The sequence below is a fragment of the Garra rufa genome, chromosome 3 (assembly GCF_049309525.1).
Source record: "Garra rufa chromosome 3, GarRuf1.0, whole genome shotgun sequence".
Lineage (NCBI taxonomy): Eukaryota > Metazoa > Chordata > Actinopteri > Cypriniformes > Cyprinidae > Garra > Garra rufa.
The window spans coordinates 3628523-3641601 of record NC_133363.1 but is presented as its reverse complement, the minus strand read 5'-3'; the positions used below and the strand labels follow the sequence as shown (position 1 = coordinate 3641601).

Here is a 13079-nt window from a genome sequence, read left to right as displayed (position 1 = left end):
TGATTGAAGTAGGGGTGGGGGAAAAATCGATTCTCTGATACATCGTGATTCTTTCTTCAACGATTCTGAATCGATTCTGAGCTTGTTTTTTCCCCGTCCTTCATTGCACAGAATTTGCACTGTGAGACACGTGCGCATTGCTTGACAGTGTGTGCTTCCACCCACCGTGTTTTACTTTAGATATGCCTTCATTTCTGCCGTTTGGAATGCAGTACTATTAGATGCACCAAACTTGCACACTGACAGACTTTCGCGTGTGCTTTGTGTCTGTTCGTCCTAAAGCTCGATTGTGACTGCGGTTAAATGCACTTACATTTGCGAATAATTTTATACGAAATTGATGTTCACACAGTCAGTTATGTTTTCAGAGCAGGACAAACACATCTGATATATGAAAATAGATCTGTGCATTTAAATGCAGCCTGTTAAAGCTGCCACTGTCTATGATCTCAGCAGTAATAATCAAACGGCAATAATGCTGAGGAAAAAACGAAAAAACAGTAACTATACTTAAAGAACACTTATTTTAAATAAGTAATTGTTTTAAAAAGTAGCCTGCTAATATAATAAAAAATAAAGTATATTTTGCACAAAATAAATCTGATATAAAATGTATATGAAAATGTAGCCATGTGCAGTAATATTGAAAACTGAGAATGTGACGCTTCGTGATATTTGGTTGATAATGAAAATCGTAATTAAATTGAATTGTGAACCAGTCAAGATTCACAGCCCTACATTCAAGATGGCAGTACTGACATACAGAGATTACGACTATAAACAAAAAGCATAGAAACAACAATTTTACGTTTTGTAAAAATGTAAAGTTGTAAATATGTATTTGCACAGCAGAAGAATTGACTGGGGAAAAAAATGTAGATCAAGAATAATTTTGGAATCAGATCGTGACTCCCAGAAACGGACACTCGGAAGTCCTTGAAAATCAAAACAAGTAGTACTTGAAAAGTCTTTCAAAGTCCTGGAATGTCGTTTTACAGTATCTGTATGAACTGTGTACTCATTAATTGTATCAGAAAACTAGGCTATTGCACTTCCACTACCACACTTCTTGCTCCCATGCAGAGTAATCAGCCATTTCATAGAGGATATATCATGATATAAATAACAAACACCTATGTAATGTTATTAACAAAGCTAGTACAGCACTAGTATCCATTAATAACCGTTTACATATAGGAATGGAACTTGGAATATAAATCTGTAACTCTCAATACATCAGGAGGAGCATATTTTTTAAGGCTGTTTGGTCAGATTTGAAGGTTTATGTAAGTGTTTCCATGGTCTCTTACAGGCGCTTTTGTTGCTGGACTGGATGCGGGTTTGGTTTATAACTCCTTCCCAAAGATGGGCGAGCGCTGGATCCCTGATGATCTCCTGGCTTTTTCCCCAACCATCAAGAATGTGTTTGAAAATCCCACCACGGTTCAGTTTGACCATCGTATTCTGGTAAGCGCTGCTCCTGTCAGCTGAAATGTGTCAGTGCTCTGGCGGATGTGGATTAGCTGACCTGTTTCATGTTTGTGCAGGGCATCGGCTCACTGACAGCCATCACAGGACTCTACCTCTTCTCCAGACGGGTGCATCTTCCCAGACGGGCGAAGATTGCGATTGGCTGTCTCACAGCCATGGCCTATACACAAGTAAAAAGCTTAAAACTTCACCACATACAGCTCTATACACTTATTAGGGGTCCAGTCCTATTGTTTTTGTACTGATTTTCTACTTCCTTTTCTAAAAATTATTATTAGCCAAATTGTGCTTGAACCCTATTGGGTTTAATCAGATTTTTTTGTCATTATTATTAGGGGCCAAGCACCGAAGGTGTGAAGGCACCTGTTGAAACTGTTGGCGTTCTTATTACTCTTCTTCCTCCATTTCCGCTCTTGAGTCCATGGCAGCCCATAGAACTGCTTGCGGGAAAGTTGTGTAATTTGGCACATTGATAGAGTACAGTCTCAACATTAACCATAGCAAGTTTGGAGTCTCTAACTCAAACTCTCTAGTGCCACCACTTGTCCAAAGTCTCACTTTCTTTATGCTTATAACTTTTGAATCATATGGCACACAAATGAAATTCTTGGGTCATGCCAAGTCGAATGAAGTCCAAATTTCAAAAATCGAAAGGTTTAGCTTTTTTTCTATTTTCAATAGTTTGTAAAACCTACTTTTTCGAACTTGTCCTAGACGGTTTGTCTGATCACCAAATTTCACCAAAATTGGCTCAGATGGTCCGTGTACTTTTTCGTTCATTCATTATTCTATTTTGGAATGAAAGATGTAATTTAAAAAAGGGTGCAGCTTGGTTTTTTGTTTAAAAGAAAAAAAGCAGAAATGGCTGTATTTTGTTGTACCCGACCCGGTAATATGGATCTTGATATTGTACCCGACCCGCTTCCTGACCCGCATGTTTAATATTTGCGACTGACAGCAGCGATTATATGCGGCTATGCATTGGAGGAGATGCGTTCACTGTCAAACATCATTCGGCATTAATTAGGTAATTTTGTCAAAAGAAATGCTCTTGATTACAAGAAAAATACAGATTGTTCATGTTGTGATTTAGTTTGTCATGCCTTTATACAGATTAAAATAGTTTCATTTTCAAAGTAGGCTACTCTAAATTATGTCAGTGATTCTCCGATGTTAAATATGATCAATAATTATTTTATTTCGATCTACAGTGTAATAAAAGTTAAGAAAAAGATTAGCCTATACCCCTAAATATTAGAGACTAAAGCTAATTCCTTTTTTCTTAACTTGTATTCTTCTAAAAATTATCAAGAATATTAAATCAACTTAATAGGCTGTTAACGACTTTTCTTATACAAACATAACGAATGCACTTCAAAACGAAGTTTTCATATATAAATTCAGGAATCAGGAATATGACAAAATAATATTATTTTTATAAATATATATTAATTGTGTAGCTATAATAGTTGTTAATAATAGGAAATTATAGTGCCTTGAATTTATTAAGTAATGCTTAATTTTGTTCGTTTTGCTCTCTGGAAATGTAAAGAAAAAATACAGTTTTTATTCGGAATTCGTTTTTAATCCCTGGTTTTAAACAAGCATATACATGAGATAATTTATATATTATTGCTTGAATAAACGTTAAAAAATAGTGCTGAATTTTATAATTAAGGAAATTAAACATACCTAGGCATTTGAAAAGACATAGTGAAATGTGTCTAATAATTCCAAAAAGAAAGAGAAGCATTGGACAAAATCAAAATATTCGAGACATTTATTAGGAATACCATTTTCTTAACGATTGATGCTGCATGCGTTTATCCAGTCTAATCGAAGTGTGCGTCTCTCCCCTGACTTTCCCAACAAAAAGCCGCACCCTTTTTATATTACATCTTTGATTCCAAAATAGAATAATGAATGAACGAAAAAGTACACGGACCTCAGATCATTTTCAGACCATGCTGACAAAAAGTTATGGAATTCAAGTTGATTCGTTAAACCGTTCTTGAATAACGCGCGAACGTATTTTACGAAAAGCACACAAAAATGGATGTGAGGCTATATCTCCACAATGGTTTGGCGTATTGAGACCAAACTTGGTGTGTGTGATAACAAGCATGCCCTGAGGCTACCTGCAGTGTTTTGGTGCAGTGCCACCTAGTGGTCAGGAGATATGAAAAATGGCTTTTTTTGCTTATAATTGGGGACCAAGCACCAAAGGTGCGTAGGCACCTATTGTATCCGTTAGCGTTCTTATTATTATTCTTCCGTTTCTTCTTACGCGGTTGAAGTCAATGGCAGCCCATAGAACCGCTTGCGGGAAATTTGTATAACTTATAATTGGCACACTGATAGAGGACAGTCTGAAATGTCACCACAGCCAATTTGGAGTCTCTAACTCAAACTCTCTAGCGCCACCACTTGTCCAAAGTTTCACTTTCTTTTTGCTAATAACTTTTGAACAAAAAAACACAAACAAAATCAAAATCAAAATTCTTTTTTTCTCTGAATCCTTGGGTAATGCCAAGTCGAATGAACCATCAAAATCAAAAATCGTACGGTTTAGTTTTTTTTTTTCAATAATTAATTGTTTGTAAAACCTACTTTTTTGAACTCCTAGACGGTTTGTCTGATTTTTTACCAAAATTGGCTCAGATCATCTTCAGACCATGCTGGCAAAAAGTTATGGAATGCAAGTTGATTGGACAAGCCGTTCTCGAATAACGCACTAATTAATTCTACGAAAAGCGTGCAAAAATGGATGTGAGGCCATATCTCCGCAACGCTTTGGAGTATTGAGACCAAACTCAAAAAAAGTGTGTGTTAAAAGTGTGTGTTATAAGAAGCATGACCTGAGGCTAGTGGTCAGGAGATATGAAAATCGGCTATTTTTGCTTATAACTTCTCAGTGCTTTGGCCAAAAATCTCAAAACTTGTCCCTTTAGATTCGGAGGAGAATGCCTAGTCGAACCATATCCAATTTTCCCATGTCAGCCATTTTGGGCATCAGCCATTTTGAATTTTGTTATAAAATGCTATATTTTACGAACGCATTGATGTATCGTTACGAAACTCGGTATGTATCTTCAGCACCATGCTCTGACAGTACTCAAAAAGTTTGGTGGCAGCGCCACCTTGTGATCAAAAGTTATAAGGAAATTTAGAAAAATGCTAATAACTTATGAGAAAAATGGCTTATCGTAATGAAAGTGATGTCAAAATATTCCTTGGGTCAGGCCGAGAACATTGATACCAATTATGCCAAAATTGGCTGAACTTCCTGTTCGCCATTTTGATTAATGTAGAAAACCTACTTTGTCGAACTCCTCCTAGACTGTTGGTCGGATTTTCACCAAATTTGACTCGGATCATCTTCAGACCATGCTGACAAAAAGTTATGGATTTCGTGTCGATATTCGAAACCATTTTCATTTTACGCATCAACAAATTTGTGGAAAATATGCCAAAGTGCATCTGAAGCTGTATCTCTGCAAAGATTTGAGATATTTGCACCAAATTTTGTATGTGGCATTATCACCTCACACTGATTACACCACATCAATTTGGTAACAGCGCCACCTATTGGTCAAGAGTAATAAACCATTCATTAACTATCAATTATAAAATGTCCAAAAATGCTAATAACTGTAGATAGCATTAGCCTATTGTAATGAAATTATTCTCAAAATATTCCTTAGGTAATGCTGACAATATAGATACCAATTACGACACAGTTGGTCAATCTTCATGTTCGCCATTTTGGTTTATGTTGAAAACCTACTTTTTCGAACTAGTCTTAGACCATTCGTCCGATTTTCACCAAAATCGAGTCAGATCATCTTCAGACTGTGCTGACAAAAAGTTATGGATTTCATGTTGATAGATGAAACCGTTTTCGTACAGCGCCTCTATAAATTTTTGACTTCATACCAAAATTATTCTGAGACTTTACCTCTGCAAAGCTTTGACATGATGACACCAAACTTTGAGTGTGCCTTTGTCACCTCACACTAAACACACCACATCGATTTGATTACAGCGTCACCTGTTGGTCAAATGTAATAAGCCATTAAATCATATCAGTAGGCGTTCTACATAATTTTTCAGTCATTTTGACTAAAATCATCTGAAAATTGCTTCCTTTTACTTCTTGTTGCAGTTGGTCTGCTGTTCCTGCCATCCTTAGCTCCTCATTTTCCCCTTTGAGTGCTTGGCCCCGTAATTGCTGCTTGCAGCTATATTTTCTCAGTGGTTTTGCCAAGTTTCACACAACTGGTCTCTTTAGATTCGGTGCATCATGCCGAGTCGAACCTTATAAAATTTTCCAAAATCAGCCATTTTGGGTGTTGGCCATTTTGAATTTTGTCAAAAAAATGCTATATTTTATGAACTCATTGACATATCATACCATGCCCTGACAGTACTCCAAAACCTTGTGGTCAGTAGTTATAAAGACATTTAAAAAAAATGCTTTGATACCAATTATGTTAAAATTGGTCAAAATTCCTGTCCGTGATTTTGATTATTGTTGAAAACCTACTTTTTCAAACTCCTCCTAGACCGCTGGTCCGATTATTACCAAATTTGACTTGGATCATCTTCAGGCCATGCTGACAAAAAGTTATGCATTTCGTTTTCATTTAACGCATCAACAAATTTGCTGGAAAAATGCCGAACTGCATCCAAAGCTGTATTTCTGCAAAGCTTTGACATATTTGCACCAAATTTTGTATGTGCCATTGTTACCTCACACGGATTACACCACATCAATTTGACCTATTGGTCAAGAGTAATAAACCATTCATTAACCATTAATTATGAAGTTTCCAAAAATGCTACTAACTGTTGATTGCATTAGCCTACTGTAAAGAAACTGGTCTCAAAATATTCCTTTGGTCATGCTGACAACATGGATACCAATTATACCACATTTGGCCGAACCTCCTGTCCGCCATATTATTTTAGTTGAAAACCTACTTTTTTCGAACTAGCCCTAGACCAGAGGTTTCAAACTCAATTCCTGGAGGGCCGCAGCATTGCAGAGTTTAGCTCCAACCAACTCCAACTCACACCTGCTTGGAAGTTTGTAGTAATCCCTGAAGACCTTGATTAGCTGGATCAGGTGTGTTTGATTAGGGTTGGAGCTAAACTGTGCAGAGCTGTGGCCCTCCAGGAACTGAGTTTGAGACCAGTGCCCTAGACCGTTTGTCTGATTTTCACCAAAATTGGGTCGGATCATCTTCAGACTGTGCTGACAAAAAGTTATAGATTTCATGTTGATAGATGAATAGAGATTTTTGTACAGCGCCGCTACAGATTTTATTCTTGATGCCAAAATGAGATTTTATCTTTGCAAAGATTTGACATAATGACACCAAACTTTTTGTGTCACCTCACACTAAAGACACCACATCAATTTGATAACAGCGCCACCTGTTGGTCAAAAGTGATAAGCCATTAAATCATATTACTAGGAGTTTACATTATTTTTTTTTGTCATTTTGAAGCCATTTTTAAAATGGCTTCCTTTTACTTATTGTTGCAGTTGGTCTGGTGCTCCATGCCATGCTCACCTCCCCTTGGCCCTGTAAATGCTGCTTGCAGCTATATTTAATTTTATTAATATTATGCCAAGAAAAAAAAGTCTGGTAATCAGAGGCTGTAAATCACAGATATTGCTAAATTGGTGGGATGAACAGAAATAGCCTTCACTATGCCTACACACATGCAGGTAGCACGATAATAAGGTAATTTGCATTTTAGTTGCCAATTCTGGAACTATAATGTCTAGAATCAGAGTCCAGCTCTATAAAACGTATTTCTCTTTTTTCATTTCTTTGCATTTCTGTTTTAGTCAGATGTTAATTTTTTACTAATTTACCTAAAGCTACTAAAAGCAGTGTCTAAACTATACTTGACGTTAGGGCTAGGCGATAAGGCAAAAAAAAAAAAGGTTAAAAAAAAACGTAAAAATATAACTTTTATTAACCCTCTAGTTACAGAAAATTATATTCTAGAGTCAAGGTAATTCAAATTCTGAATGACTGAAGATATAACACCAGTAGACTATTATTAAATAGGCCTGTCAATTTAACACGTTAACTTAATTAATTAGTTATGAAAACATAACACAGTTAACACACTGGCCCCACCCCCAGATCTGTACTTCATCTTATATTTCATATATTTGACTGTTGACAAATATGATGCAGGACAACAACTCCACAAAGGCAGTTATGCCCTAACTAAAATTCAAGATATTGGAGCAAAAAATGCCCCTGTATGTGTTTTTGTCTCATATTTATATCATATGATACAAAGGCCTGTTCATAAAGAGAGGCATTTACTTATTTCCAGAATGAATCAGCAATTTGAACGAATCATGAAGTCATTTATCGCCACCTGCTTGCAGATTTAGTTTCTTATTTAGAGTATCATTTCATTTAAAAAAAAGAAATAAAAAAATAATAAGAATACTGAAAACATTAGGATAGTAGAATCTTTCATTTACTCACCCTCATGTCGTTTCGAAACTTTCTTTTGTGAAAAAAAGCTGTTTTGGTTGCCAATTACTTTCATTATATGAACGAAAAGTACTGAGATGTTTCTCAAATTGTCTTCTTTTATGTTCCATAGTTTTAAATGTTTGTGTAATTAATTCTATGTTGAATCAAATTAATTATTTCTTTCTAAAGCTACAATTTGTTATCTCTACTTGATACTTTCTCATTTAACATAAAAATAGCTTTAAATCATCTTTTGTGGGTATTTTCACAAATTTACCACCATGATACAAACACGAAATATCCTACAGTAGTAAAGTAGTAGTTCTTCACAAGTTTTTTATTCGATTGTGCTGCTTTTCCTTTGTCCCCCCCCCCCAAAAAAAAAACGTGGGGCTCAAGTTAAAAGAAGTTCACTCCCATCTCTTTGCATTTTTTTCCTATTCCACTGCCTGTGTCACATCTAACGTTTGGTAATATTTCTATTCAAAATTGTGATTCCTCGATTTCTAAAAAATAAAATTGTGGCAAAACATTCAATTCAAATTAATCAATAAAATCTGAAAATTCACCCAGCCCTACTTGATACATTGGAAACACTTTGAAAAAAGCAACAAATGAAAAATCATCATAACTCTGACACCATATGATCAATTACATTGACAACTGACATGCATTCTCTTGGTTGCAAATGCTAACATATCATTCAAATATGGACACCTGCAGCCAATCAGATTTCCTCTGCTAGTATTATCTTTGACATTGACATAACATTGACGTAAGTATTCAGAGCCTTTGCTATGACACTTAAAATTTAGCTCAGGATCTTTCCCATTTCGCTGGATCATCTCTGAAATGTTTGCACATACTGAATGGGCAAATTTGTTTTGAGGTGATATGGAAAGGCACACACCTGTCAATATAATGAACCAACTATATTCAAAAAGCAAGCTTTGAGGTCAAAGGTACTGCCTGCAGAGCTCAGGGACAGCATTGTGTCAAACAGGGCTACAAAAACATCTGCCTCAGTGAAGCTTCCCAAGAGCACAGTGGCCTCCCGAATTCCTAATGGAATATTTTTGGATCAACCAGAACTCTTCATAGAGATGGTTGCCTGGCCAAACTGAGCAGTAAGGATAGAAAGAGAGGTGAGGTAAGAACCAGATTGAGATACAGATATTATGAGTGGAGAGACTTGCAGAAGGACTTCATTAATCTGAGCTGAAGCCTGTCCTCAGTACATGAAAGCCTTCTTGGATTTTGCAAAAAAAGTACCTAAGGGACTCTGAGACTGTGAGAAACAAGACTGTCTGGTCTCATGAAAAGCAGTTCCATTCATGTCTGGAGGAAATCAGGTGCCGCTCATGCACAATCCCATTGGTGAAGAGTCTTGGTGTCAGCATCATGCTGCAGGGACTGGAGGACGAAAAGAAAACCTGAACAAATCAAAATAGGGAGATATTGTTAATGGTTAAGACCTCAGATTAGACCTACCAATAGGACAATCACCACAGCCTCGGCGACACAAGCGTGATTTAGGGACTATTGTTGAGTGGCCCAGCCAGAGTCCAGACTTAAACCCAATCAAACAGATCTGACGAGATCTGAGAATGGCTGTTCACCAACAGTTCCCATCGAAAGTGACAGATTGAGAGGATTTGCTTAGGAAAATGACAGAAAATCCCAGAATCCAGACATACAAAATCATACCCAAAAAGGCTTGAGGCTGGAATTGCTGCCAAAGTGTGCTTCAACTTAGCGTCTGAATACTTTTGCACATTAAACAATGTGATTACTTCAGTACTCTCTGAATGCAATGTGGTACTATAATATATAAATTCATATTTGTACCAGTAACCCACAGTTGCACAGGTTTTCCTCTGAATCATGGATCATATGCATATGTATCAACTCACAATTAACTGCGTAATGTAATAATTATTAAATTAATAATGTAATGTTCATAATGTCACAATTTTCTCAGCATAATAAAACCGTGTTATCTTACGAGAAATGTATCAAATTATGAACTTAACACAAACATTGTCATATTGTAATGAAATAAAAGTATCCTTTTAAAAGGCCAAAATCTATTTTTTGTAGATGTTGTAATTTACAAGTATTATTTTTATTGTACATTTGTAGTAAATTTTAGAGTACTACTTCAGTGCATGTCGCCAAAGTGCATTGTTGTTCTTCAGCTAATAGATTTTGATTAAACTGAGATTAATATTGTGGGTTATTTATTTTTAGAACTAATTATTACATTTTAAAAGCTGTGATACTTCATATTTAATGATGCTAATATAATGTGTTTTTTTTTCTGGTGAAATTTTCAGGTGGTTTTGGGCATTAGCACCCTGCTGCTCTATGTTCCCACCCCGCTGGCAGCCACACATCAGTCCGGATCAGTGGCACTCCTCACCTTCGCCATCTGGGTCTTGGCTGAGCTGCGAAAGGTGGCCAAGTAAAGTGTGTTCAGAGTTCATGCTATATTAAGGTATATTGTAATAAATTATGCTTTAGGCACATGAGTTTCATCTTATTTTTTTTTTTTTAATGCGTGAGTTTATATGAAGTTCTTACAGACTTGGTACAAAGTGTCATTGTGAAATATGAAACAGTTTAATTTTTTAAAGCCTGTTTGTATATATATGTTTGATTTATGCAAAAAACATTGTTTATACTGTATGACTGCTTATTTCAAGTTAATAAAATTGAGTGTTTTCTGTTGATTTTATAAAGACATACATCTGGAGTTTACTAAGTAAGTGATTTTCAAATAAAACGCATATTATGGTTTTCTGAAACTACTGATAAGCATACTGAAACACAAGAATTGTCTTTTGCAACGATACATTTATAATGATTTTAAATTAATCGTTAAAAAATGTTTACTCTTGCAACAGTTGTTCACTCATCAGATCTGCCATTTTGGGTCATAAGGGTTTTAAATGTTTCTTTTCACACATAACACAGACTTTTGGTTTTATTAGTTATGCAAATTATTACTATTCCTACAGTTTAAGGGTCTGATCATACATCTCCTCACACACGCAGGGAGAGCGGAGAAAAATAATTGCCTCTGGGTCTTAAAGCAACTCAGAACCTTTAGAGGTGAAGTGCAAAGAACACTACACAAGCGAGGTATCACCTCATTATCAATTATTTAACCCTCTGGTGCTCTTCGGTCACTTCTGACCGAAAAATTTTCTGTTTTGAATTTTTAAAAATCACAGCTTAATCGGAATGATATGAAACTCGGTGACTTTTATGCCATTTGGAATGTCAACACAAAAAAAAATTGAGGGCATGATTCAAGCAGGCTAAGTGGTCGTAAAAAAAATAGTCACACTTGTGCTCTTCGGTCTAAAATGACCGACCATAGGAAATGAATGGGAAATCGACAAAAATACAAATATTCAGAGAATTTTTGTGTGTACAATCTACAAATCCTCCACAATGCTGAAAAAAAAGTACACAGCAGTGAAGGGGTGACACTCTAAAACACACCCATTCATAAACACACCCATTCACACACACACGCACACACACACACACACACATTAATATACACACCTCTATTCGGTCACTTTTGACCAAAACATTTTCGGTTTAGAATTTTTCAAAAAATCACAGCTTCATCAGAACAGTATCAAATTCATTGACTTTTATGGCATTTGGAATGTGAACACACATAAAAAATTAGGGCACGATTAAAAAAAACTAATAATAAAATAAAAACTTGTGCTCTTCGGTCTAAAATGACCGACCATTGGAAATGAATGGGAAATTGACAAAAATACAAATATTCAGAGAATTTTTGTGTACAATCTACAAATCCTCCACAATGCTGAAAAAAGTACACAGCAGTGAAGGGGTGACACTCTAAAACACACCCATTCACACACAGACACACACACACACACACACACACACACACACACACACACACACACTAATATACTCACCTCTATTCGGTCACTTTTGACCAAAACATTTTCGGTTTTGAATTTTTTTTAAAAATCACAGCTTCATCAGAACGGTACCAAATTCAGTGACTTTTATGGACACACACAAAAAATGAGGGCACGATTCCAAAAAAAAAAAAAAACTTGTGCTCTTTGGTCAAAAATGACTGACATCAGGAAATGAATGGGAAATCGACAAAAATACAAAAATGTACAGAATTTTTCTGTCTCTTTCTCACACATCCACACACACACACACACACACACACACACACGCACAAATGAACTGAAACACAGCAAATTGAGAAGATGTAAAATAAAAAAAAAATATATGTATAAAAAAATTACATATCCAGAGTGCAAAAGACACACACTCTCTTGCATATACAAAAAATTAACACTTCAAATCATATTTATAACAAAAAAACTATCCCAAACTGGATAAGAAATAGTCTTTGAGATTGTTTAAATGTATGTTCAACTATTCCACCTAATAAAAATGCTGAATCAATTGTCTAAAAACAACTAGGCAATTCACAAGCTGCTTTGTAGAGAACTATACAGGCATCAAGTTACACCTGCCATTACAGATGTTTTTCTCGTTTTTTACCAACAGATGGCGCTAATCTGCCTTCAAAAATTAGTGTTGAATGGCTGAGTCTCTTTCAACCTGAAATACTGCATTCATTAAAAATTAAAAAAAAAAAAAAATAAATAAATTTTTTTATTATTCTCAATGGCAAAAAAATGGATATTAATTACAGCATAAATATTCATTATTACCACAAAACCCTCTCAAAATGCAAAAGAAAAAAGAAAAAATATTATTAAACAAAAATGAATTGGAATGGTTTTACTGAAAAAATTACAGGATGCGTTACAGGTGTCCGGTCACTTCTGACCGCGAAGAGCACACGTGTGACTGCAAAACGAAGAGCACCAGAGGGTATACACACTGTGCCATGTATACTAAGCACAGATTTTTACTGTATATGCTTAATGAGTCATGTCAATGAATACAAAAAAAGTTTCATCACAGTGGGCATAAAAAAGAGATTCCCTTCCGAATGTCTCTGTGTTGTGTATTGGCTGAGTTATAGTCTATTTT

At 35.6% G+C, this 13079-nt stretch overlaps 1 protein-coding gene across 1 annotated transcript in view; it reads left to right on the top strand.

Annotated features, from left to right (window-relative positions):
* cox15 (cytochrome c oxidase assembly homolog 15 (yeast)) overlaps positions 1-10984 on the top strand; it is a 29103-nt gene extending 18119 nt beyond the window's left edge. Inside the window, exons 6-8 of the mRNA XM_073835587.1 lie at positions 1313-1467; positions 1548-1661; positions 10340-10984. Of these exons, the coding sequence (XP_073691688.1) occupies positions 1313-1467; positions 1548-1661; positions 10340-10471 (401 nt within the window). The 3' untranslated portion in view covers positions 10472-10984. The remainder of the gene's footprint in view (positions 1-1312; positions 1468-1547; positions 1662-10339) is intronic.
* Positions 10985-13079: the final 2095 nt, after the last annotated feature.